This window comes from Lepus europaeus, chromosome 2 (assembly GCF_033115175.1).
Source record: "Lepus europaeus isolate LE1 chromosome 2, mLepTim1.pri, whole genome shotgun sequence".
Lineage (NCBI taxonomy): Eukaryota > Metazoa > Chordata > Mammalia > Lagomorpha > Leporidae > Lepus > Lepus europaeus.
Window position 1 is genome coordinate 96,610,839 of NC_084828.1, and position 25,192 is coordinate 96,636,030.

Genomic DNA, 25,192 nt, shown 5'->3' on the forward strand with positions numbered 1-25,192 from the left:
TGGCCGCCGCGGTAGCGCGCTGCGGCCGGCACACCGCGCTGTTCCGATGGCAGGAGCCAGGCGCTTCTCCTGGTCTCCCATGGGGTGCAGGACCCAAGGACCTGGGCCATCCTCCACTGCACTCCCCGGCCACAGCAGAGAGCCGGCCTGGAAGAGGGGCAACCGGGACAGGATCGGTGCTCCGACCGGGACTAGAACCCGGTGTGCCGGCGCCGCAAGGCGGAGGATTAGCCCAGTGAGCCGCGGCGCCGGCGCGTGTTGTTATTTCATCAAAATCTCCACCCACTGAATGTGCTAAGGCTGCTATTTTCCTTTTATTCATTTTTATTATTCCTATTTATTTATTTATTTGAAAAGCAGAGTGACAGAAAGAAAAAGTAAGAGAGAGAGGGAGAGAGACTTTCCATCTGCTGGTTCACTACCCCAAATGAGCACAGCAGCCAGGGATGGGCCAGGCCAAAGCCAGGAGCCTGGGATTACATCTGGGTCTCTCACTTGGGTGGAAGGGACTTATGTACCTGAACCATCATCTCCTGCCTCCCAGACACAATAGTGGGAGGCTGGATCAGAGGGCAGAGGTGGGACTCGATCCCAGGCCCTTAATCTGCTGCTCTGCACACCTGCCCCAGCCTGTCTTAAAATAAAGGATTTAATTGATTTCTCTTTATCTTTCCTTTCCTTTCTGGAATAGTTATTTTTAACGAATAACTTGTATTCTAAGCAAAGTACTCTTATTTTGAAATGCAACAGTACAAACTTGACCAAGAAATGTTTTGCGTGTACTATTTCATTTTATTTTTAGTTGGTCTAGTTCCAGAAATGATTTGGAGTGATGTCTACTATACTAAAGGTACTCTTAAAGTACCTTAAAGACTAAAAGTTGGACAATTGGGGCCGGCAGCTTGGCATAGTGGGTAGAACTGCCGCCTGCAACCCTGGCATCCCATACAGGCACTTGTTCAAGACCTGGCTACCCCACTTCCAATCCAGCTCCCTGCTAGTGCAGCTGGGAAAACAGCAGAGGATGACCCAAGTGCTTGGGCCCCTGCACCAACATGAGAGACCTGTGAAGCTCTTGGTTCCTGGCTTTGGCTTGGCCCATTTTCAGCCATTGTGGCCATTTGGGAAGTGAACCAGCAGATGGAAGATCTCTCTCTCTCTCTCTCTCTGTGTGTGTGTGTGTGTGTCTCTGTAAACACTGCCTTTCAAATAAATAAATAAATCTTTGGGAAAAAAAATGTTGGAGAATTAATAGATAAACCTAGTGCAAGTAAAACAATAATGAAAGAAGTAAATTAGTGAAAGCATAGTACAGGAGGTGTCACAGCTTAGCATGTGATTAATAGCCATGGTCCTAATCGCACTCACTGCTCACTTCCTGTGCACAGGCACTGTTGTAGGTGACTTTTATGCATGAGAATTTCCCAAGAGTTGGCATTACTGTCATCCCCCATTTTCCAGATGAGGGAAGCTGGGGCACAGAGGAGTTGAGTGATTTGCCCAAGGTCACCTTTGGAGCCGGAGTTCAGGCCTGAATTGTCTGACTTCAGAGTCCGTGTTCTGAGCCCCCTGCTCCCTGCTTCGTCTTAATTTCAGTTGCTGGAGTAATTTGAACAGTGATTGGGTATGGAGTTTCTCAGGACTTTGCAGTTATGTTAGGCTGATATAATCAGGACAAGGCTTTAGGAGGAAGGCTGGAGTGGATTTAAGTAGGTGGATTTAGCAGCGTAAGGAAGAGTGAAGAGAAAGAGAGGTGTGTTTGAAGAACCATAAGAAAATGTATGCTAAGGAAGAGGATTCAGGAAGGGGAGTCATCGAAGATGTGGTGGAAACACAGGTTGAGGACAAATCCTACTGTATCTGAGAGCCAAATCGAGGAATTCGGACTACTTCTTTTTTTTTTTTTTTTTAAGATTTATTTTATTTATTTGAAAGAGTTACAGAGAGAGATAGAGACAGAGAGAAAGGTCTTCCATCTGCTGGTTCACTCCCCAAATGGCAGCAATGGCCAGAGCTGAGCTGATCCAAAGCTGGGAGCTTTTCCAGGTCTCCCATGTGGATGCAGGGGTCCAAGCACTTGGGCCATCTTCTGCTGCTTTCCCAGGCCACAGCAGAATTGGATCATAAGTGGAGCAGCCAGGACTCCAACCGGCACCCACATGGGATGCAGGCACTGCAGGCAGTGGCTTTACCTGTCACGCCACAGCACCGGCCCCCAATTCAGACTTTTTAATAACGTGAGAGCTGTGGCTAAGCCGTAGCCTAGGTGGTAAATCTATCTTACCAGCAGAGCATCTTAGAGACACAAAGACACTTGCGGTAGAGAAGACAGGAGCTCGGGAGGACTCTGGGTTTTCATCTTGGTACTGGGAGGGAGAACCTTGTCCAGGAAGCTTCCCCCAGCCCTCGTCTTCTGTGTGTGCTGAGCCCTTGTGCCTTCCTCAACCATCGCCCTTGTCCTGCACCTGCCATCTGTTATTCCTTGTCTGTATCCCCAGTAGACCCTAGGACTCTGAAGGGATAGACTGCATGTTCCATGCACAGCTCCTTGCTTAAGCTTAGGCCCAGAAGGTGAACATTGTGGATGGTGGAGTGGGTGAGTGTCTGGGTGACAGACTGTATCCCCAGCCCTTGGTTTTGTAGAAGAGGACCTGGGGTTCGGAGAGGATAGAATATCTGACAAAATTAGGAAAAAGGCCCTTCATCGATGTTCTTTGGCTACACCACATCCTTCTCCAACCAGCGAGATATGCCGTGGTTCAGGCTCTTTTTCCCTTCGACTGTTACCGTCCCAGTACCATAGCAACCATTTGTTTGTCAGCTCTTCCAGGTGTGGCACTTGCACTTTATCCTCACCCCTCCCAACAGCCCTGCAGGGTAGAGGAATTAGTTTCCTTGCTTTACTGATGAGGTAGTGCAACGCCAAGGGCACAAGTGGGTGTCATGGGAGAGGGTAGAAGAAGCTTACATTGCCTTCCAAAAGGAGAAAGGAAGAAAAGGTTCAGAGGGAGATAGGACTGGGCAGGCCAGCCTGGGAGGGCCTAGTAGCCACACCCTCGTTGGACTTTGGACAAATGTCCAGACCCCGCTGAGCCTCAGTTTCCTCCTGGATAAACCAGTGGCGCAGGGCCTTGTGTGAATTAGGTGTGGAATGTGCGTAAGCCGGTAGCTTGCTTGTCCTGTTGTATGCCTTTCAGTTTTGACTTTGAGAGGTGACCATGGTTTTGTCAATTTCAGGGGACGAAGTGTCTGTGCATTATGACCCCATGATTGCGAAGCTGGTTGTGTGGGCTGCAGATCGCCGGGCGGCCTTGATGAAACTGAGGCACAGTCTCCGTCAGTACAACGTGAGTGACCCAGGCCAGTGACCGTGAAGCTTTTGGTCAGCACCAAAAGCCAGCCTTTGGCCTTGTCAGCATGGCCGTGTCTGCTCCCTTCCACCAGTTGCCCAGAAGTCACAGAGTAATTTCACGTGAGGCCTGTTCTCTAGCATCGGAATAGCGTGTGAGGACTTCTTCATGCCAGGTAGAAAGATTGCAGAAGCAAAACCATGAGTGCCAGTGTTATATTTCAGAGAAATTCTATTTATTCCTTCTGTAGATAAGGCCAGCTATACAAGTATGGCCTGTAGTTTGAGATTTTTTTTTCCCCTAAAAGGAAAACAATTATGTTCAGTTTGTTACTCTCTATAGCACATTTATTTCCTGGTGCAGAAAGCCCTATAACCCATGATATTCAAATTTGTTAATATGTTACTAATTTGATCAAAATTCTTACTTCTGGCTCCCATCACACCGGCTTCCTAGCCATTCCTCGGACACACCCAGCATGGAGTCCTGTGTTCCTGCCCTCTCTTCCAGAATGTTCTTCCCCCACATGATTGACAGACTCCCTCCTGACTCTCCCCAGCCCTGCTGCCTTCCTGAGTCTTTTCCTGGGCCACCCCATTTAAAATGGAACCCTTTGCTGTTCTCCATCCCTATAGCCAAACTTAGTTTCCTTTCAGAATATGTGACATTATGCATGGGGGCTTTGAAAAGCTCATGGAAAATTTGCATTGTCTTTTAATTCCATTTTCTTTCTTTTTTTAAGACTTATTTATTAATTTGGAGCAGAATTACAGAGTGAGGGGTGAGAGAGAGAGAGAGATCTTCCATCTACTGGCTCACTCCCCAAATGGCTACAATGACCAGGTTAGGCCAGGCCAAAGCCAGGAGCCGGGAACTTGTGAGTCTCCCACATGGATGCACAAGTAATTGGCTCATTTCCGCTGCTTTCCCAGGCACATTAGCAGGAAGCTGGATAGGAAGTGGAGCAGCCAGGACTCAAACCAGAGCCCATATGGGATGTGGGCACTGCAGGCGGAAGCTTTACCCAGTAGGCCACAGCGCCGGCCCCTTTACTTCCATTTTTCCACAAGCCATCTCATGTAAGATATTTGTGTATAGACATGACTGTTGACCTTTTCCCTCTAATGTGAGCTCTAGGGGGTAAGGACTTGGGTCCAGTTTGTTCCTCATTGTGTCCCCAGTGCCAGGATTGGAGCCAGACACCTAACAGGTACTCTCTAAATACCTAGTGAACAAGGGAAGGAATGGATGAATGAAGCCAGGGCGCACATACCTTTGATTTTGTTTCTGGGACCATCTGCGTTTATTTGGTAACTTTTTCCCATCAGAATGTAAAAGTTGGATTTCAGTGTTGAAAGGAGGCTGCGTGGAGGCCGGTTGGTCTTGCCCGCTGCTCAGGGTGGCAGCCCGTCTGCTCTTTGCATCTTCCTGTTCTATGGGAGAGTGCAGGGGAGCAAGGCTTCAGAATCTCTTGCATGTTTCTCAGCATTTACCACTTTCCTACCTGGAGTCTGTTAAGCACCTCCTCACCACCTGCTGTACCACCGTTCTTGCATCCTTTTTCTCATATTAAAATATTCTGGAACCAGTGCCATGGCATAGCAGGTAAAGCCACTGCTTACAGTGCCAGCATCCCATGTGCACATTGGTTTGAGTCCTGGCTGCTCCACTTCCAATCCAATTCTCTGCTATGGCCTGGGAAAGCAGTAGAAGATGGCCCAAGTCCTTGGGCCTCTGCACCCTTATGGGAGACCTAGGAGAAGCTACCGGCTCCTGGCTTTAGATCAGCATAGCTCTGGCCATTGCAGCCATCTGGGGAGTGAACCAGTGGATGGAAGACCTCTCTCTCTCTCTCTCTCTCTCTCTGCCTCTCTCTAATTCTGCCTTTCAAATAAATAAATAAATAAATATTTTTTTAAAAAGTAATTCTAAGTGTTAAGTCCACATCCACAGAAATGGATACGGTCATAGTGAGGTGGGGATTTTGGGAGTTTTTTTTGGGAGTTGCCCTATTGCCACTTGGGACCTTTTTACTGTTCCCCAGTAGAGATACTGAGGACAAAGAGTGGATGTTTTCCTGAGGGGGGTGCGTTCCCCACTCAGTAGGCACTGGGGCTGCATTCTCTTCTAGATTGTCGGTCTGCACACCAACATCGATTTCCTGCTCAGCCTGTGTGGCCACCCAGAGTTCGAAGCCGGGCACGTGCACACCAACTTCATCCCTCAACACCACAGGGCGCTGCTGCCTGGCTGGAAGGCTGCTGCCAAGGAGTTGTTCTGCCAGGCAGCTCTGGGGCTCATCCTGCAGGAGAGAGCTGTGACGGATGCCTTCAACCTTCACACACAAGGTGTGGGATGCTTTTCCCTCTGCTTGTCAAAGGCCATGAATCACCATTGAACATGTTTTTATTTCTTTTATTTAACGTTTATTTATCCATTTGAAAGTGGCAGAGAGAGAGACAGACAGACAGATTATCCATACTCTGGTTCATGTAACTTGCTGCTTAGGATACCCACATCCCATATTGGAGTGCATGGATTTGGGTTCTGATTCAGCTTCCTGCTAATGCACACCTTGGGAAGCAGCAGGTGATGGCCCAAGTGCGTGGGTCCCTGCTACCTACATGAGAAACCCAGGATGAATTCTAGGCTCCTAGTTCAACCTGGCACAGCCCCAGCTGTTGCAGGCACTTAGGAAGTAAAACAGCAGAGGAAGATTTCTGTCTCTCTACCTTTCAAATAAATAGAAGCAAATAAATAATTTTTGAAAGCACAGCTCTGAGGGTAGGCATGTGTCCTAGTAGTAAGCTGCCAGTTGGATACTCACATCCTAGATCAGAGTACCTGGGTTCAGATCCCAGCTTAGTTCCTGATCCCAGCTTCCTGTGTAGCAGTGATGGCTCAAGTAATTGTTTTCCTGCCACTCACATGAGAGACCTAGACTGGGTTCCAGACTCCCAGCTTTGATCCCTGGCCCTGGGCACTGTGGGCATTTGGTAAACCAACTGAGGAAAGCTCTCTGTCTGTCTCTCCCTTCTCCCCCTGCCTCTCAAATAAATAAAGTTTTTTTTTTAAAGTATACAGCTGTTTCTTTAGGAGAGTTATGTTTTATTCCTTTGTCCTTTTATGTTAGATGAAAACTGCATCTGAGTGTGCCCCACATGATATCCCCAAGCCTGAGCGTAACATTTTTAGAATGGAGCGCTCTTGGGGCAGGTGTTTGGCAGAGTAGTGAACACGCCACTCTGGACGCCCACACCTCATATCAGCATAAACTGCTTCAGTTTAGCTATGCTGTAGCTCCTGGATTTTGTCCATGGAGAATGTGTACCCAAATCCCTACTGGGGCTGTACCAATAACATGAAGAGTAAGGGAGGCCAGGCGAAAGGAGAGAGTAAGGGGTAGAGATGGTGGTGACATCAGAGGTGTGAACACCATACAGTCCATGCCATGGGAGGTTGAGAGTTGAAGTCACAACTATTCTGAGTCTTCAAGGGAAGCTGGGGTTTCCATATGGAATTTCCCAAGATGTAAATGAAAATGTCTAATTAAAACACTGGGAACAAAGAAAACACATTCGAGCTGCCAATTCTAGGACCTGTGTTTTATGCGTTCTTTCGTAAGGCATCAGTTTAGTAAGCTTCACGTTCATAAATTTGTTGTTGAATTTTGAATTCTTTCTAGATCAATTCTCTCCATTTTCACTGTGCAATGGAAGAAGACTGAATGTCAATTACACAAGAAACGTGACTCTTAGAGATGGTAAAAACAGTAAGTAAAGTTTTCTCTAAAGGAGAGGTGTGAACCATAGAAATACGGCATCACATGAACTTGAAAAAGAAGAATAAGGCCGGCGCGTGGCTCACTAGGCTAATCCTCCGCCTTGCGGTGCCGGCACACCGGGTTCTAGTCCTGGTCGGGGCACCGGATTCTGTCCCGGTTTCCCCCTTCCAGGTCAGCTCTCTGCTGTGGCCCGGGAGTGCAGTGGAGGATGGCCCAAGTGCTTGGGCCCTGCACCCCATGGGAGACCAGGAGAAGCACCTGGCTCCTGCCATCGGATCAGTGCGGTGCGCCGGCCGCAGCACGCCTACCACGGTGGCCATTGGAGGGTGAACCAACGGCAAAAAGGAAGACCTTTCTGTCTGTCTCTCTCTCTCACTGTCCACTCTGCCTGTCAAAAAAAAAAAAAAAAGAAAGAAAGAAAGAAAGAGAAGAATAAGCCTGGTTATGACCAGGCAGTTACTTTTTTTAATTGCCTAACCTAAGCATTGGGAGGAAGCATGCCAGAATCATAGAATTATCTCTGGGTAGTAGAGTTAATGGTATTCATTTTTCTTCTTTACACTTTTTCTTTTTGTGTATGTGTTTTGTAAATATTCCAAAAATGTATCATAAAACAAACTAGCAAGACAACTGAAATGAAATACCCCAAAATGTTAGCCAAGTTCCACTGGGTGGTGAGATGTAAAGCAATCTCCCCCCGCCCCATCTCTGTATTTCTCTTTGCTTTGTAATTGTTCTGCAGTGAGAACGCATTCCTTTTGAATAAGAAAAATGATATCCAAAACTGAGTGAGGGAGAGAGCATATCTTCTCAGCAGTGGTTCAGGTGTTTCAGGGGGAAGGGAGTCACTAAAGAGCTATAACTTATTAAATGCCTTATCACATGTCAGTTTTTATCTTCACAACACGTTGTTGTGGGGGAGTCCTTGTTAAACCCACCCATGGAAGGTGAAGTGAGTAATTCAAGGACAGGCGGTGGCAGAGCCAGGATCAACACCCACTCTTGTTGACATTGATGACCATGCTATTGCCACCATTTTTCCAGTTCAAAGTTGATTTTTTGAAATAGCAAACTAATTTGAGTAGGTTTAAGATAGGACCTGATTTATTTTATTTAGCTCAAGTCAGAAGGTAGTTTATAAGCTGATGGCTGGAGCGGTGTACCTGTGGCACCAGAAAGCTGGTGACCGTACCCCTGCTGCTGCAGGACAGGCTACACAGCAGCCAGATGGGCACAGTCAGAGCTGAGAGTGCTGGGTCTCCTTGAATGTGGGCTGTCGTTGAACTGTGACAGCTCCATTGTAAAAAACATGCCTGTCAGGTAGGGTCAAACCCTCTTGCCATCTGATCACAGCACCCCCTTCCCTGGGCAGAACAGAATCTACCTTACTCCAGCTCTGTGTAGGCATCTACTCATTTAGTAAGAAATTCTTCATTCACAGCAATCGATTTGGTCCTAGCTGTTTAGTTGTTTTTTCATTTGAGCTTAGATTACCTTACATGTAGTGTGTGTGCGCGCATGCGCGCGTGTGTGTGTCTGTGTTTGTGTGTGTGTGCATTCAAGCTTTCATACGGTTGGCAAACCTCTCAGTAGCACCACACAGTAGCACCTGAAAATGGTGAGCCCATCATTTTATGCTGACATGTTTGCTCATTTCATCCTAAAAACAGCCTCCCAAGTCTGGGTGTATCACACTGTGGACTCCTAATGGGCTGGAAAGTGCAAGTATCACAAGCAGTAAAGCTCGAGTGGCCTCATCTACTGGAATCAGATAGCAAAGCTACACCTGTGGCTGTGATTCAGATGAGCCAGCTGTGTCCTTGGGCATGGATCTTCCCCAAAGCCCTGCGTGGTGTTTCTGATTTATGTAACATTTTAATTGGAATTTAATAAGAAGGATTGGTTTAGAATTAAATACATAATTGAAAAGCCAACATGACTGCTGTTCACTTCACTTTGTTGGCAGTATTCCATTAAAATAACCCAGGTGTGATTGTAGCAGCTTTCACAAATATTACAGTGAGTCTCACATCAGCAGTGACCATACCATAGTTGAGTAAGGGAGTACCCCAAACAGGAAGTCTCAGGACACAAAAGTACTTATGAATCCAAAGTAGAACCAACTCTTATTAACTTCAATGAGAAGAGCCAAGTCTTTTAAATATTTAAGGCTTGAAAAATATTCTGATTTTGGTTGTTGCCATGTTTCACAGAGCTTTGCCCAACCCCTAATAATAATAATAGTAATAATGATATTAATAATGGCTGAGATTTATTGAGTATTTTGTTTATGCCAGATTCTCCATTAAACCTTTTCCAAAGATTACTTCATTTTCAGATCAGACCAATGAGAACAGAGTTATTATTGTCAACTTTATTATTAGTATCAGCTTTATAGATTATTAATCTTATTGAACCAAGGCCAAGGATAAAAGAAATTAGTAATTTTCCAAAGGTCACATGAGAGATAATTGAGGGAGTCAGGACTAGAATCAATACTCCATGGAACATGTGCTTTGCTAACACTGCATGATGGTAAACTTCCGTACCTTATTAAATGTGTAGGAGGAGACTTAAAGTGCCCTTGGGGGAGACAAGAGACACCTGGATGTGCGAGAAACAGGATCCGTGTCCTGTAATAATATGAAAGAAATTATAGAGTTTCCTGGCAATGTCTTTCCTCTGATTCTACAAGTATTCATGTCAGTTAAATGCTTTTCTCATTTTATAAGTCAAAAGAAAACTGATCTGGTATAACAGGAGGCCTTTTCTCCTAAGGATCAAAGGTTGTTGACAAGAAAGGTAAGGGGTGAAGAAGTTTCATGCCTGGAAGTTTCTGAGAAGATGGATATGCTGAGTAATACGGAGAAGAGGGGAGAAAAATACGTCTTTTTGTCCCTGTTTTTTTCTCTGAAGGGATTGACCACTTAAAAGTATGTGTGTTGGGAAGGTAGAGGGCATCATGGGTCATAATGCAAGCCCTGGAAGTTACAGACTTAAGTAATTGACTTTTATGAACATTTTAATTTTTGTAGCTTTTAAGAGCTACAAAAAAGAGAAAAAAAATCACTCTATCATAAACCAGGATGGGGGGGATCATAATAGTGTGTTTTGTTATTATTTTAAATTATGTATTTTTAAAACAGCAGTTTTTAACATTTTGACATATTCACTTCCTGTGTAAATATTTTATAGTATACATATTATTTTCTCTTGAAAACAAGGATATTAATATATAACATGGTATTCATGGAAATGATCATAAAGTGAGGGAAGAAGAATATATTATAATGTAGAGGGTATAATTCAGTGAAGATAATATTTATAACTATATACCAAATAATGTGACCTCCTTTTTTTTTTATGTTCTGACGTATATTAACTTCCCCGTATGAGAGAAAACGTGGTATTTATCTTTCTGTGTCTGGCTTATTTCACTGAGTGTAATAGTGTTTTCTCTGCAGAAATCTAAATGTTTAGTGGGGAGAGCATTCATTTTGCACATGCAGACTGTGCCCAAGGACGGTGAGCATGAGGTGAACGAGAGACGTGGGGTTTCAGTGGCGTGTTTGGGACCAGTAACGTGGTGGAGGAGGGACACCTCCGTGGAGGAAAGGCTGGAAGCACATATGGGGACCAGTCCTTGGGCCATTTGCCCACTGGGTTGGGGAACAACAGGAAGTAAGACTGAGAGGCGGGAGCCTTCAGTACCAACCAGGTATTTTGGATGCAGTGGGGACATGAGAGAAAGCATCTCCTGGAAGGGTTGAGACAGGAAGCAGGGAGATCCTGGAGGATCTCAGGTCAGCCAGACCTGAGCCTGCTGGGCCTGGACCAGGAGGGAGTGTTGGGAATGGCATAGACCAGGTTTTCAAAGGGAAGGCTTTGTCAGATTTATGGTGACAACACGATGGGAAATCCAAGGAGAAGACTGAGGCAAGGATGGCAGGTTTCAAAGCTGGGTGAGAGGTAGAGCGGTGCCAGTGACTGGGCTCACGGTCCTGGAGGGAAGGTGACTTGTTGACCCAGCAGGTTCGTTTTCTGTTGTGAGTGGAGCGGCCGATCAAAGTTCTTCAGAAGCAAGGTCAGGGCTAGACACAGATTTGGGCTGACAGCATCCAAGTGATGGCTGACAAGTCAGAGGTTGATGAAATGGCTTTGACTATATGCTGTGCTCTACCCCACACAACTTTTAGTTCTCATCTTGCAGGGTAGTCTTCAACCATGTAATGACATGAATCATTTCTTACATTTGCATAGACTGTTACAGTCCATAAAGCACTTTCACATTTACTTAAGCATCGTTACATTCTGATACCCACTGAATGGTTCAGAAAGTCGAGATGCAGAGATTTAGGGACTTGAAGATCATAGAGATGATCAAATGGTACATTTGGGTCTTAAACCAGAATTTTTCTTTACCAGTTCATTGCATCTTCTACTTGAACAGTGTGACCATTTTTTGTTGAGAGGAAAACGTCTAAAATACCCTTCCATCTTAAATACCTAAAACTCCTTTAAAAAAAAAAGTTTAAAATTCACCTTTATTGAAACCTGCCTGACAAATATTTTTCTAAGAAAAAAACAAGCATTTATTTCCACGGAGTTAAAATATGTGGATGTCCTTTGAATAGATGGTTATCATAAAGTTGAAAGTGAAATTTTATTGAATAAGTGAAAGTCTTCTAATTTTTCTTCCATTTTCCCCCCTTTCCATAAAGATGTAGCCATAGCTGTAACATATAACCATGATGGATCATATACCATGCAGGTAAGCCTGTATGATTTTATTCTACAGTTCAGAGCTAAGTCTGATCTCTCTTCTATCCAATAGGGCTTTTTTTTACTCTCTGGTTTATCTTAAGCCTTTGACTATTATTATGGCTATGGTTAGAATATCATGTGCTTTTATTTCAGACCGGTTTGTGGAAATTACCTGCTGTGTATTTTCTGATTGTTTTCTCAGTTTTATTATGGTTCTCTTAAGAATAAAAACTTGGCAAAAAGTGAATAGTCTTGAATCGGACACCTAACAAGTCCCTTAAGTGTGTGCTCTGGGAGTAGACATCTGACATAGTGGTTCAGATGCCACTTTGGGATGTCTTTATCAGAATGGCTGGGTTTGAGTCCTGGCTCCACTTTTGATTGTGCCTCCTGCTAATGCACACCGTGGGAGGATCCGCGGCTTCACTCCCCACATGGCTGCAATGGTCAGGGCTGCGCCAGGTCACAATCAGGAGCCAGAAACTCCGTCTGGGTCTTCCACATGGGCTGCAGCAGCCTAGGCCCTTGGGCCATCTTCTGCTGCCTTCCCAGGCACATTAACTAGAGAACTGGATTGGAAGCAGAGCAACTGGGATTTGAACCGGCACTCTGATATAGGATGCTGGTGTTTCCAACTTCATCCTACGCACCACAATGCTGGCCTCTATTGTTGTTTTTAATTGTAAAATACAATATAAAATGTACCATTTAAACCACTTTAGTAGTTGTCCTTTTGTGATGGGTTTCTTTCACTTAGCATGTTGTAGGGTTCTTCCATGTTATAGCTTGTATCAGCATTGCCTTCCTTTTTAAGGGTAAATAATATTGCATTGTATGTATACACCACCTTCTCTTTATCTACTCATCTATCAATGAGCTGTTGTTACCTGCTTTTGACTATTACGGATCTATGATCATGGGTGTACTAGTATCTTTGCAAGACCCAGTTTTCAGTTCTTTTGGGTACGTATCCAGAAGTAAAATCACACAGTAATTTTAATTTTAATTTTTCGAGAATCCACCCTACTGTTTTCCATAGAAACCACATCATTTTGAATTCCCACCAGCAGTGCACAAGGGTTCAAATTTCTCCACTCTTGTTATTCTCTGTTGTGTGTGAGTGGTTTTTCCTTGTGATAGCCATTCTAATGGGGGTGAAGTGGTACCTCACTCTGACCGATTTGCATTTCTGCAATGACTAATGATGTGGAGTGTCTCTTCATATGCCTTTTGGCCATTTGCATGTCTTCTTTGGAGAAATGTCTGTTTAAATCCTTTGCCTATTTTTTAATCCAGTTGCGCTATTAGTGAATTGTAGGATAAACTGGGAAATTTTTATTATTTTTATTTTTTTTATTTTTTTAAAAGATTTATTTATTTACATGAAAGTCAGAGTTACACAGAGAGAGGAGAGGCAGAGAGAGAGAGAGAGAGAGAGAGAGAGAGAGAGGTTTTCCATCAGCTGGTTCACTCCCCAGTTGGCTGCAACGGCCGGAGCTGCGCTGACCCAAAGCCAGGAGCCAGGAGTTTCTTCCGGGTCTCCCTCACGGGTGCAGGGGCCCAAGGACTTGGGCCACATAAGCTGAGAACATTTTAAAACCTAAGATTATACAAGCACCCTTTCCATTAGCCATCAGAGCAATGACATTGTCACATGTTCAGTAGCTTCTGGAAAAGTCCACAGTGTGTGTACTCAAGCTAAAATGAGGGTAAACAAAGCAAATAACATTTTTGCCCTGTTATGAAAATAGTTGACTTCATGTGCCCTATAAAAGAGGGTTGAGGGATGGGTGTTGAACAGCTTGGAATGTCCACAGCCCGTATCAACGTGCTTGGGACTGAGTCCCAACTCCACTTCCAATCCAGCTTCATGCTAATGCACCTGGGAGGCAGCAGATGATGTCCAAATACTTGGATTCCTGCTACACACATAGGAGACCTGGATGGATTCTGGGATCCCGGCTTTGGTCTGGCCTAGCCTCTACTGTTGTGCACATTTGGGATGTGAGCCTGCATGTGGAAGAATTCTCTCTCGCTGTCTCTCCTTCTCCCCTTTCCTCTCTCACTTTGCTTTTAAATGAATAAATAAATAAATAAATTTTTAAAAAGGGTATGGGGGTCCTCAAGGGATCCACAGGTCACACTTTGAGAACCTCTATTGAAAAATTTATGAAAGTCCTCCATAGAAAGAAGCCCATTACCCTGGCATAACAAAACGCTAAAAGGTTAAAAAATAATGTGGGAATTCAAACAAATTCCTATAGGAAGGTACAAATTCAGGGAATAAAATGCATGATTAATATGATCTCGGATATTTTGAATCCTGCAAAATGGATTTATTGACAACACACAGTAGATCTCCAAACCCTTTGAACACTTTGCTCTCTGTAAGGGGCAGGAAAGCTGTGGGGAGCCTGCCTACTTTAGTGTGTGAGGGTTCTGACTCACACTGGTGCCTCTGGCTTGGGGACCTTTCATGTCCCTTGGTGACTGGTAAAATAAATTGCTGATTTGTTCCAATTTGCTCAGGGAACTAACAAATTTAGAATGCTTTTGTAAATCTTTAAACAAAACTGTTCCCAATCTAACCTTTACATCCTAGGAATTTCACAAACATTCAGATGACTGTTTTAGTTGGTTAAAAAGCAGGGTGAAATATCATATATAACTTAAGGTAGAAGAAAACCATGGATAAATACTGCAGTGTGACCTGTTTCACCTTAGCCTACATTACATGTTGGAAAAGAATAGCCACAGGACTTCTACACTAACATCATGGGAATTGAAGTGAAAAATACAGAGAGAAGATTTAAATGGATTTCTGTGTGTAAAGGAGATTTTCCCTTGAGTGTTACATGGGAGAAAATACACTTTAAAACAGAAAGGTTTCACTTCTTTTTGTCAGCTTCCGTGAAACATTAAGTGTGAAATCTGTTCTTTCACCTGTGGTCTCTTTGTGAAAATTGTTAAGGTCTATCTTCGCTAATTGATCTTTTTGAATGTCACTGATATCCATAAATTGGACCTATGTGTTGGTTAGATAAAAGAAGTACCATCTGTGGGGGCTGCTGTTGCAGTGCAGCGTGTTAAGCCACTACCTGCCACTCCAGCAACCTGTATGAGTGCTGGTTTGAGTCCCGGCTGCTCCACTTCCAATCCAGTGCCCTGCTAATGGCCTGGGAAAGCAATGGAAGATGGCCCAAGTACATGGGCTCCTGCCATCCTTGTGGGAGACCCAAATGGAATTCTGGGTTCCTGGCTTGTGGCAGTTTGGGGAGTAAACCAGTGGATGGAAGCTCTCTTTCTCTGTCCCTCTCCCTCTCCCTCTCCCTTCCTCCTTATCTCCCTCCCTCCCTCTCATTCTCTGAACTCTGACTTTCAAAAAAAATAAATCTTTGAAAAAAATTCATAAGAAATACCATACAATTATATAGTTCTGGTTCTTTTTTTATTACTGACTTCAGCATAGGAAAATTAAATTTGATTTTGCACACTCAGAAATGAGTACTAACATTAAAGATACTGAAATGAATCAATAATTTTTCTTACCTTGGTTTGTATTTTTACTTAACATTTTTATTGCTCTTATTTCTAAAATGAACCTTTATCTGTAGCATTGTAGTGACATGGATATGCTATATAACTGATGTCTTTCCTTTTAATTATTGCTGTTTTATCTAAAGCATTTTGGTTAGAAATTTGAGGAAAGTTCTCCATGGTTTTTAAAAATAGTTTTGATGTACTACCTGTTGAAATTACTAGTAACAAAGAATTGATTCTGGTTTTATTAGTTCTGGGGGGTCACTATTGATTTTAAAGATATTTTTGTTTGTTTTTCAGATTGAAGACCAAACCTTCCAAGTCCTTGGTGATCTTTCTAGTGAGGGAGACTGCACTTACCTGAAGTGTTCTGTTAATGGAGTTACTCATAAAGCCAAGCTCATTATCCTGGAAAACACTATCTACCTATTTTCCATGGTAACGTCTTTTCTTTTTGTTTGTTTGTTTGTTTTTTTTAATTTATTTATGTATTTGAAAGGCAGAGTTACAGAGAAAGAGAGAGAGAGAGAGAGAGAGAGAGAGAGAGAGGGAGGGAGGGAGGTAGGGAGGTCTTCCATCTGCTGGTTCACTCCCCAGATGTCCACAACGGCTGCAGCTGGGCTGATCCAAAGCCAGGAGCTTCTTCCAGGTCTCCCATGTGGGGGCAGGGGCCTAAGCACTTGTACCATCTTCTGCTGCTTTCTCAGGTGCATCAGCAGGGAGCTGGATTGGAAGTGGGAAGTGGACTTGAACTGGAGTGCCAGCACTGCAGGCGGTGGCTTTAACCACTATGCCACAGTGCCGGCCCCTCGTCTTTTCTTTATAATATCTTGGGGTTTAGGAGAAAGGTGCTTGACAGAGGCATTTCCCCAAGTGAGTTCAGAAAGGCCCTGCTCCCTTCCACTACTGCCGTGACTCCGCCTCCATTTCTTTGCCATTTTCCTGCCCTCTCTAGCTCTCCCTTCACTCCGTGGTCACGCAGATTCTCTCTGGTAGACACATAGCCATTTTCTTCCTTGGATTCTGAAACAAGTGCCTGCTGCACCCTCGTCAGAGAGCACCTCCTGGCTCAGTGGGCTGTGTTCTCTCGGGGATTGGTTGCCTGAACACCACCTTCCACCTGGCTCTTAGAGTCCTGTTGATTTTACAGGAGGCAACTGCTGGGACCAGATGTGCTTCCTGGGGAAGGTGGCTGGGTTCCTGGTGGTCTCTAGGCAGTCAAAGGACAGTCAAGGCTGGCTTCCAAGAATTGGGTTAGGAACCAGCCACACAACGAGTCCTTCACACTCTGCCCTGCAGAATGAACTCTCAATTACACTGTGGCCCCCTGGGGGACTGTCACCTTGTGGAACCACCTTGCGGAGCAGAGTGCTTTGTGATGATGTCTCAGTATGCTGGTAGTTCTGGAGTCTGGGGTGCTCTCACTTGCCCAGGCATTCCTTTCCATTGTCAGTGATGCTGTAGCAGTAGGATGGTGGAGGCAGTGTAAGGTGAGAAGGTAAATTGGTGGAAGGTAAATTGCTGTGGTTCAAATCCTGGCCCTACTGCTTAGCCTGGGTGGCCTTGGGCAGTTAGACACTCTGGGCTTCAAGTTTCCCATCTGTAAATCAGAATGATAATAGTACCTACCTTGTGGACTTGTGTGATGGTTAATGACATAAGTAATGAAACACTAAGAACAGTTCCTGGCGTAGACTGCGTAGACCCAGCACGTGATGATGAGGATGCTACAAAATGGCTTCTGGACATGACTTCATTCTGTTAACTGCCTGGGCGGCCTGCATGCCACTGCTTCATAATGGCAAACCAGACTGAAAGTAATTGTATATCCCTCAAAGTCACAGAAGGTAGACTAGAATGCTGATCTTCTGATTGCTAGCTAATGTTTAACAAGTAGCGTGAAAGCAATCATTTCAAGTATATTAGAAAAATATAGTGATAGGAGCTGGATTCCATGTTCTGTTTTTTTCTGTTTACAGGAAGGGAGTATTAAGTTTGACATTCCAGTACCCAAATACCTGTCTTCGCTGAGCTCCGAAGGGACTCAGGGAGCTACGGTAGCTCCTATGACGGGAACCATTGAGAAGGTAATCATTTGTAAAATGATGTCCAATAAAGCCTAATACATGCCTTTGTTGAACTTTGTCCATTTTAAAAAGCAAGAGGATTTGTTCTAGATTCCAATTCCATATTATATAATTTTCAGTGAAAAAACTCATTTACCTAGTTTATGATAAGACCACTCTTTTTGAAGGTCAGAATTTGCATCAAAGTACAAATAATCCAGGTTGTTCTCTTACATTTGGAATAGAGCATCCACCAAAGACTGTTTTGTCATGAAACAATAACATTTTTTTCCAATATGCATAATTGCCTGTATGTTAAAATGACATTCGAAAAGCTGATGTTGCTGAAGAGCAGTGTGGTTTGGTGTTGAATGCAGTGCACGTTCAGCACTGAGATCCAGCCTGTCCGTGTCCCTCTGGGCTGCCATAACAGAAGGCCGTAGACCAAGTCACTCATAAGCAGAAACGTATTACTCACCGCTCCGGAGACTGGGAAAGCAAGATCGGGACACCAACAGAGTCACTGTCTGATGCGATCTGGCTTCCTGGTGCCATACACAGCCGTCTTTTCCCAGTGTTCTCATAAGTTGGTAGGGGCAAGGGATGTCGCTCAGGCCTCTTTCAGGTCACGAATCCTGTTCGTGAGGGCTGCCTCGCCAAGGCCCCACCTCCAATTACCATCCCCTTGGGGGTTAGAATTTCAGGGTGTGAATTTTGGGGGAACACATTCAGACCATGCATCGCACATGTAGTGTAACCTCAGTGGTGATGGATCAGTAATCTCCTTTTACACCTTGAATACACTTAAATCACAGAAATGCATTTGTATCTTCTTGATACAAAAAAAAAAAGTAGCAGAAGGAAAAAGAGATAAAGATTGTTTAAGTAGTAGAGGAGGAAGGGGAGGAGGAAGCAGACGAAGTGATAATAATTATGTAAGTATGCGTGATTTCACCCACGGTTCCCCTCTTGAAGAATTTACCTCCTAGCAGACTTGGCTTTGCTTTAGCTCACTGTCTTAGTTTCCACAGACCTCTTTATAGTGTGGGCACCGCTGCACAGAGTGTTCATCTTGAGGATAGAGATGCACAGTTTTCTCGTTACTGGTCCCCTAAAGTCAGGTCACTCATTTCATCGGAGTGTGCTAAGGCACCCTGGGAGTGGGGCGTATGCGGGGCTCTCGGGGGTGCTTCCCACTTCCTAGGCTCGTCAGTCCTCACTGCCCTGAACCTAACTCTACTGCGAAACGTTTCCAAAAACTCTCTGGTAACCACATTAACCAAAAAGACAGGGAGACCTTATGGGACATACAAATTCATTTATGCCTGTAAAAAGGAAAACAAATACTTTTTTCAGCTTGCTAATAAGTTTAATTCTCCTACATGAAAATTGTCTACACACATACTGCACAGGACTCAAGACTTCAGACAGTAGCCTGGACACCCCTCAAACCAGAAAGTCAGTCGTGACCTCCCTCTGCCCTGTCTGCAGAAGACATTTAAGTACACCAGGAACATCAGAAAGTTCATGGGAAAAAATAGAATTAAAAATATGTTTATTTTGATGCAAAAAAACCCTTTGAGAGCCACACTTCTCTTTTTCATTGACACACATTTTTTCATTAACTTTTTGAAGATAACAATAGGATCCCTGTTAGTGATGTTCTTGTTTGTACACCCATGAAAACAACAAAAGGATACCAAGATATATACAATGTATCCACACCTGATTGAAGCAAAACTGGATGATCTGAGGTGGGGGCGGGGCTCTGAGCGGTGCGGCATTGAGCTGGTCGTGGCTGCTTCACACCCGTGCAGACAGCACAGTCACACAGACTCCTGCTTCTGCTCCACTTCCATGCCAGCTCTGTGGACCACCAAGACGTCTGTGTTTTTAGATAGTAACCCATCCTCTGAATCTCTAGGTGTTTGTGAAAGCCGGGGACAGAGTGAAAGCTGGAGATTCTCTAGTGGTTATGATCGCCATGAAGATGGAGGTGAGCGAAATCACACGTTCTGTTGGCAAGGGAACCTTGGGAACCTCAAGCCTAATGTTCTTTTGCATTCGTTTGTAAGTTAATGCCATTCTAAATATGGAGAGTCATGGATTACTGAAGCGTTAATTTCAGGAAACAAAACCCAGTGATCCTTCTCATCAATATATTTTCATCTTAATTTTGGGAAAGCACACCTGTCATTTCTGATTATGAAATTGTTGATAGCTTAGAAACAGGAAGTAGCCCAACTAGATGTTTTCTCTGTTGGTGTTTTCTAAGGCTGAACCCTGAGAATTCCAAGTGTCAGTTTCAAAGTGAAAAACCTCAATCAAATTGAATTAGCTGTGGAGGCTTTTAGGTGGTTGGGAATCTCAGGTCAGTGGTCATCAACCCTTGGCCAAAATTCCGGTCACCTGGAAAACTTTTACAAGCTACTTCCGCAGCCAAGAAATCTCCAAGGCTAGGGCCTTGGGACCAGTACTGTCTGAAAGCATCCCAGGTGATATTCTCATGCGAAGCTGGGTTTGGGACCTACTCGCCAGACCAGAGCTTCCTCATCATCCCTTGTCTGGGTTCCCAAGATTGATTCCTGCAACCCTCAAACATACCGTGTAACAGTGTTACCACTTTTTCTGTCAACATCATGTGTTGTTTAAACAATAATAATAAAAGGTTGGGCAGGGCAGAAAGACTAGGAATCAGCAAAACAGTTGGCTACATATTTCACTTTTTCTCTTGCAGTCCTCATTAGTGTTTGCATCATTGTTTATTGCATCTTGTGTCTCTGCAGCACACCATAAAGGCGCCGAAGGATGGCACGATAAAGAGAGTGTTCTACAAAGAAGGCTCGCAGGCCAACAGACATGCTCCTTTGGTCGAGTTTGAGGAGGAGGAATCTGACAAAAGGGAATCAGAATAAACCCCATCAGAGAAAAATGGCCAATTACGTACTATCTTACTCTCATACTGAAAAGAAAGTGCCTACTGCTTTTTCTTGGGTTCTTATAAAAGGCAGTTTTAACTAAATGATTCTATGATTATGCCAAACCTCTCTTATTTAAGAATTGTGTACTTGAGGCCCAACACTGTGGTGCAGCAGGTAAAGCTGCTGCCCATGGTGCCAGCATTCTTTACGGGCGCCGGTTCAAGTCCCGGATGTTCCTCTTTCAATCCAGCTCCCTGCCAATGCACCTGGGACAGCAGTGAAGGATGGCCCAAGTCCCACATGGGAGACCTGGAGAAGGCTCCTGGCTCCAAATTCAGATCAACCCAGGACTGGCCATTGCAGCCATTTGGGGAGTGAGCCAGTGGATGGGGCCCTTTCTCTGTCTCTCTCTCTCTCTGTATCTCTGCCTTTCAAATAAATAAATAAAATCTTAGAAAAGAATCATGCACTGAGTCACAAATATAATTATCTCAGAATATTTCATACTAATAAAATTGAATTGTACTTTGTTTTTTTACTGGAAATAGATATTGTTTCTGCCTTAGATTTTATACAATGTAGCATTTTTAGGAAAAAATTGGAAGAAAAAAAGTCCTTTAACTAAATGAATTACTTTCCAGTTACAATCATGATGAAAACGGACAGTAACATCCTTCAGACAGATGGCCACAGAGCAAAGCTCAACTAAGATTTTGTTTCATCAAAGAGTAACTTATTGGGCAGTTTAAAGACATGGATGTTTGTTTCTACTTTTTGATTGGAAAATTTCTATCTAGACTGCCACTACTTTCTAAGCTCATAAAAAATATGTGTATGAGTTGTATGTATATACTAGAATATAGTATTAATTAATTTGGATAAATTTTTAAAATATGCTTTTACAGAAAGCATGGGTAAAAGTTGAATGCCTAACTGCTGAACACTTCTTTATGAAAGCACTTTTTTCGTTACAAAAAAAAAAAAAAAAAAACCCACTTTGAATTGTAGTTCTTCACCTTTGTGTAGATTCTGTTATTACTGACACTTATACAGCCCTCTGCATTTTCATGTATTCATTGCAGCTTCAAATATTTGCCAAATTGTGCCTTCACTGAATGCATAAAACTATGTTAAATGTGGAGAATAAAAAAAAATGGATAAAAGATGATCTCTTTAAGATGCCTGTAATTTAATTGGAAAAGGAAGACATAATCATGTCAGAATTCTGTGGGGAAAGGTCTCTATCTCTTGATTGCTAAAGAAGCAGTTCCATCACCAGCGCAGTGGCAAGGAAGGTGCCAACGGTAGTACTAAAATTGGAAGTGCTGAGTTCTCAAATAAATCTGATGACACAGCCCGGTTAGAATGTCCGTCTCCCCGACCAGGCAACGTGAAACTCAATCTCTCCCAAGACGTGGGTGGAGGTGAAGACTGTGGTCATGACTGGTGCCGGAAGTAGGTATTTTAGGAGCCGGCATGAGTGAGAATTCTCTGGGCTGCCATGATCAGGCTAGGTTTTTGCAAAGAGGAACAACCCAGGGCCAGGAGTGTGGGGGAGAGGGGGGGAATTGGGGACTGGGAAAGAGGAAGGAGCAGGACTTCATTGTGGAAAATGAACAAGGTGTGTTGTGTGCTGAAGAGCAGGTTCGCACAACTGGAACGGGTGTGGCTTTTGAGAGTGGGGGCTGCCATGAGAGAAAAAGCACAGAGTTTAGGTTATGGTCAAATGAAAACCTGGCAGGGAATGTCAGGTTTGGGTTTCATCCTGCAAGTAGTGCTTACGCTGAATTACATATGGTATTTTGGGGAAATGCTATCTGGCTACTGGAGCCCCTTTGAGAAACACTGATGCCATTTTACGAGGCTGAACGTTTCCATCCCCTAGAACCTAACACCCCACTTCCACAGATGCACAAATACACGTGTGCACCAGGGACGTCCATGGCCAAACGCCACAGAATGGGAAAGCGTTGGAAGCAGTCAGAGTTGGTTAGCCAGGGCAGGTTAAGTATGGTTTGAGTCTACAGTGGACCACTATTTAGCGATAGACTAGGCAAGTTAATAGCATCAGCTTAGCTAAGTCTTGGAATCCGAATGCTAGGTGAAATAAGCCTGGCCCAGGAGGTCTGTATGATGCCTCACTGCCTCTGCAGCTGTCCAAAGTGGACAGCCTCCTCGATATGTGGCTTATTGCCTGTGATGAAACTCTATTTTTCAGAATGGAATAAAAAGTTCAAAGTTGCAGATAGGGATTACCCTGGATATTGTGCGAGGGCTGGGATATGTCAGGTTAATGTTTTAGTTGTTGGGCTGGGTGGTTGATCAGTGATGTTCATCATAGAGCTCTGGCTTTGTAACAGGCAGCACGAAAGCCAGATGGAGGAAGCAAAGGCCAGTGACCGGGCAACCATTTAGGAGGTGGTTCTTGGATATTTAGGCACGAGATAATAAAGGACCAGGCAATCTAAACCAGGGCTTTCTAACTATATTTTTAGCAACAAACTCGTTTCTCCTTTCCAAACACAACTTTCTCTGTTTAAAAAAGGGAGAAGCAGCCATGCTGTCATGAAAATTTCAGGTTGCTGTTTGTATGCTTCTGCAGAACAAGATAGAGTTCTCCCTTTCATTGTTCGTGACCCTGTCGGGGATTTGTGCATAGAAGGGAGCCCGCCCACTGACCCACATAGGGGAGAAATCCTTAGGATCATCACCAGTTGTAATGATGTGTGAATTCCTTCGCACGTGAGTACGTGTGTGTATTCTACAGTGGCTTCCAAAGCATTTGCTGTATACCAGGGCCTCTGGAAACAGGTGTAAGATACAGCTTTTGCTCTTGCTCTGTCTACAGGGAGGCGGGCTAGAGCTCTGTAGGAACGAACGTGTGGTTATAGCTGACAGCGTTGTTACCCCTGGGCAGTAGGTGCTACGAGGGGCCTAGTAGGTGGAGTACTAAATTCTACCTTGGTTAAGCAAGCCGAGGGGAGAGGCACTGACATTTGAACCAGGCCTGGAGGGGAGCCACTTGCCAGACAGAGAAAGCAGGTGAGAAATGCAGGCTTTGTGGGCAGAGGACTGGCCTGGCTGATGACAACAGCGAAGCATGAAAGCACAGGAAGTGTGTGGGGCACAGGGTGATCCAGCCTGGACCCGACCACAAGGAGTGTGGCAGAGAGGGGCAGGGGAAGAGGCTGCCCCGTAGGGAGAGGGCTTTTCCTGTCCCACAGAGAGACTGCTGGAGGCAGTGGGGAGCCCCTGGGGGGGTCTCTCCTACAACTTCATTGTGTGACATCCACCGTCTGGAGTGCAGATTGCTGAGTGGAGAGGGACTGGAGGCAGTCCAAAAGAGACCCCGAGTGTGGGGCCTGGGATGGGTGCTCGTGGCGGGGAACGTCTTGACTGGATAATGGCTGAGATCCATTTGTAGGCAGGGATCCAGACACCACAGAGTTCTCCAGATGGAAATAGCAGTGGTGCTGCCTTCTCCATCCTGGAGTCAGCTGATCAGGTCTGTAATCAGGGAGCTCTCCTCTGCAACCGAGAGAACAGCAGAATGTAAGTGCTCTGCAGGAAGAACCCATAGCACTGAAGTCAGCGTAGATTTGGAGCTAAAATTCTTGCACTTCCAGCCTGGCTTTCCTCCCTATTGGCTGTGTTGCCTTGGGCAAGTCACTTAACTTCTAGGGGCTTTGTAAAATTGAGGCGGCAATCCTACCTTAGAGGCTGGCTTTGGAGATTAAATGAGGAAAGATAGAGGTTGCCTTTAGCACTTTGCCTAGAACATCATTTATATTCGACTGATAGTGATGATTAATTTCAGATTGCACTTCTCGCTAGGGAACAATTGAAAAACTGCTCTAGATTCAGCCTGGCTGGTTCCTCTTGCCAGCAAAAATGCCAGGTCTCAGGGTGGCGAAATACCCTGCCTGGCCAGGCATCACCCTATCTCCCCTCCTGCCTTCTCTCCCCAGCTCTAGAGGGCTACAGTGTCACTCAGGCACCTGTCAACCACAGGCAGCTCGTGTTGCTGCAGCCGGCTGCCAGGCTGGCCTGTCTATACAGCCTGTGCGCTGAGAGGACGGCAGCGCGCTCAGGGACAGCTCACCTCCCTTGCACGGAGGCTGGGCCTGGACTTGCTTCCTCTGCCCCTGGTAGGGGCCGTGCACGAGTGTAGCTGGCACTGGAGGGACAGCCTTCACGTGTGGCTTCAGCCTGAGCGTGCCTGGGCACCACCGCTTCACTGGCCAGCAGAACTCTCTTCATCCTGTCAGCTTCTCTCCTCACTCTTGCACATGTAGCGTTCCTGATCCCCAATGGTTCCCTCCGGAATGGTCGAATTTGATCGGCGTCGATGCTCTGCCTAGCCGGGGCACTTCTGCTGTTGTCATGAAAATATTTACAGGTTGAGAGTGATGCTTTGCACTTCCATTGCACCTTCATCAGAGGAGCCCAGAAAGCACTCCCAGATATTCACACGACGCTTTAAAATGCCCAGCGAAAGGAAAATGTGATGGAACCACGTGGTGAGAGGGCGGAGATGGGCGCGCTCCAGTGCTTTGCTATGGGTCCAGAGCAGGGCGCCTTGGGTCAGCGGTCCCCTTCTGCTGGTGGCACACTGTTCTCTGGCAGCTGGCCCCCAGGGCGCTGCAGCCTGGGGTTGGCTGTTCTTCCCACCAGATTCTGAATAAAGGCCCTCCCAGGAGGTCCTACCCACAGCTCTCAAGTCGTGGGCTGGCTGGAAGCAGGCTTGCCTGTCCTCCCAACCCTGCG

General features: G+C 45.0%; 1 protein-coding gene across 1 annotated transcript in view; it reads left to right on the forward strand.

The window, feature by feature from the left end:
* Window positions 1-21,591, forward strand: part of MCCC1 (methylcrotonyl-CoA carboxylase subunit 1) — a 76,467-nt gene extending 54,876 nt beyond the window's left edge. Inside the window, exons 12-19 of the mRNA XM_062211322.1 lie at window positions 3,238-3,347; window positions 5,482-5,698; window positions 7,036-7,122; window positions 11,856-11,905; window positions 15,739-15,876; window positions 17,418-17,525; window positions 19,429-19,500; window positions 20,291-21,591. Of these exons, the coding sequence (XP_062067306.1) occupies window positions 3,238-3,347; window positions 5,482-5,698; window positions 7,036-7,122; window positions 11,856-11,905; window positions 15,739-15,876; window positions 17,418-17,525; window positions 19,429-19,500; window positions 20,291-20,419 (911 nt within the window). The 3' untranslated portion in view covers window positions 20,420-21,591. The remainder of the gene's footprint in view (window positions 1-3,237; window positions 3,348-5,481; window positions 5,699-7,035; window positions 7,123-11,855; window positions 11,906-15,738; window positions 15,877-17,417; window positions 17,526-19,428; window positions 19,501-20,290) is intronic.
* Window positions 21,592-25,192: the final 3,601 nt, after the last annotated feature.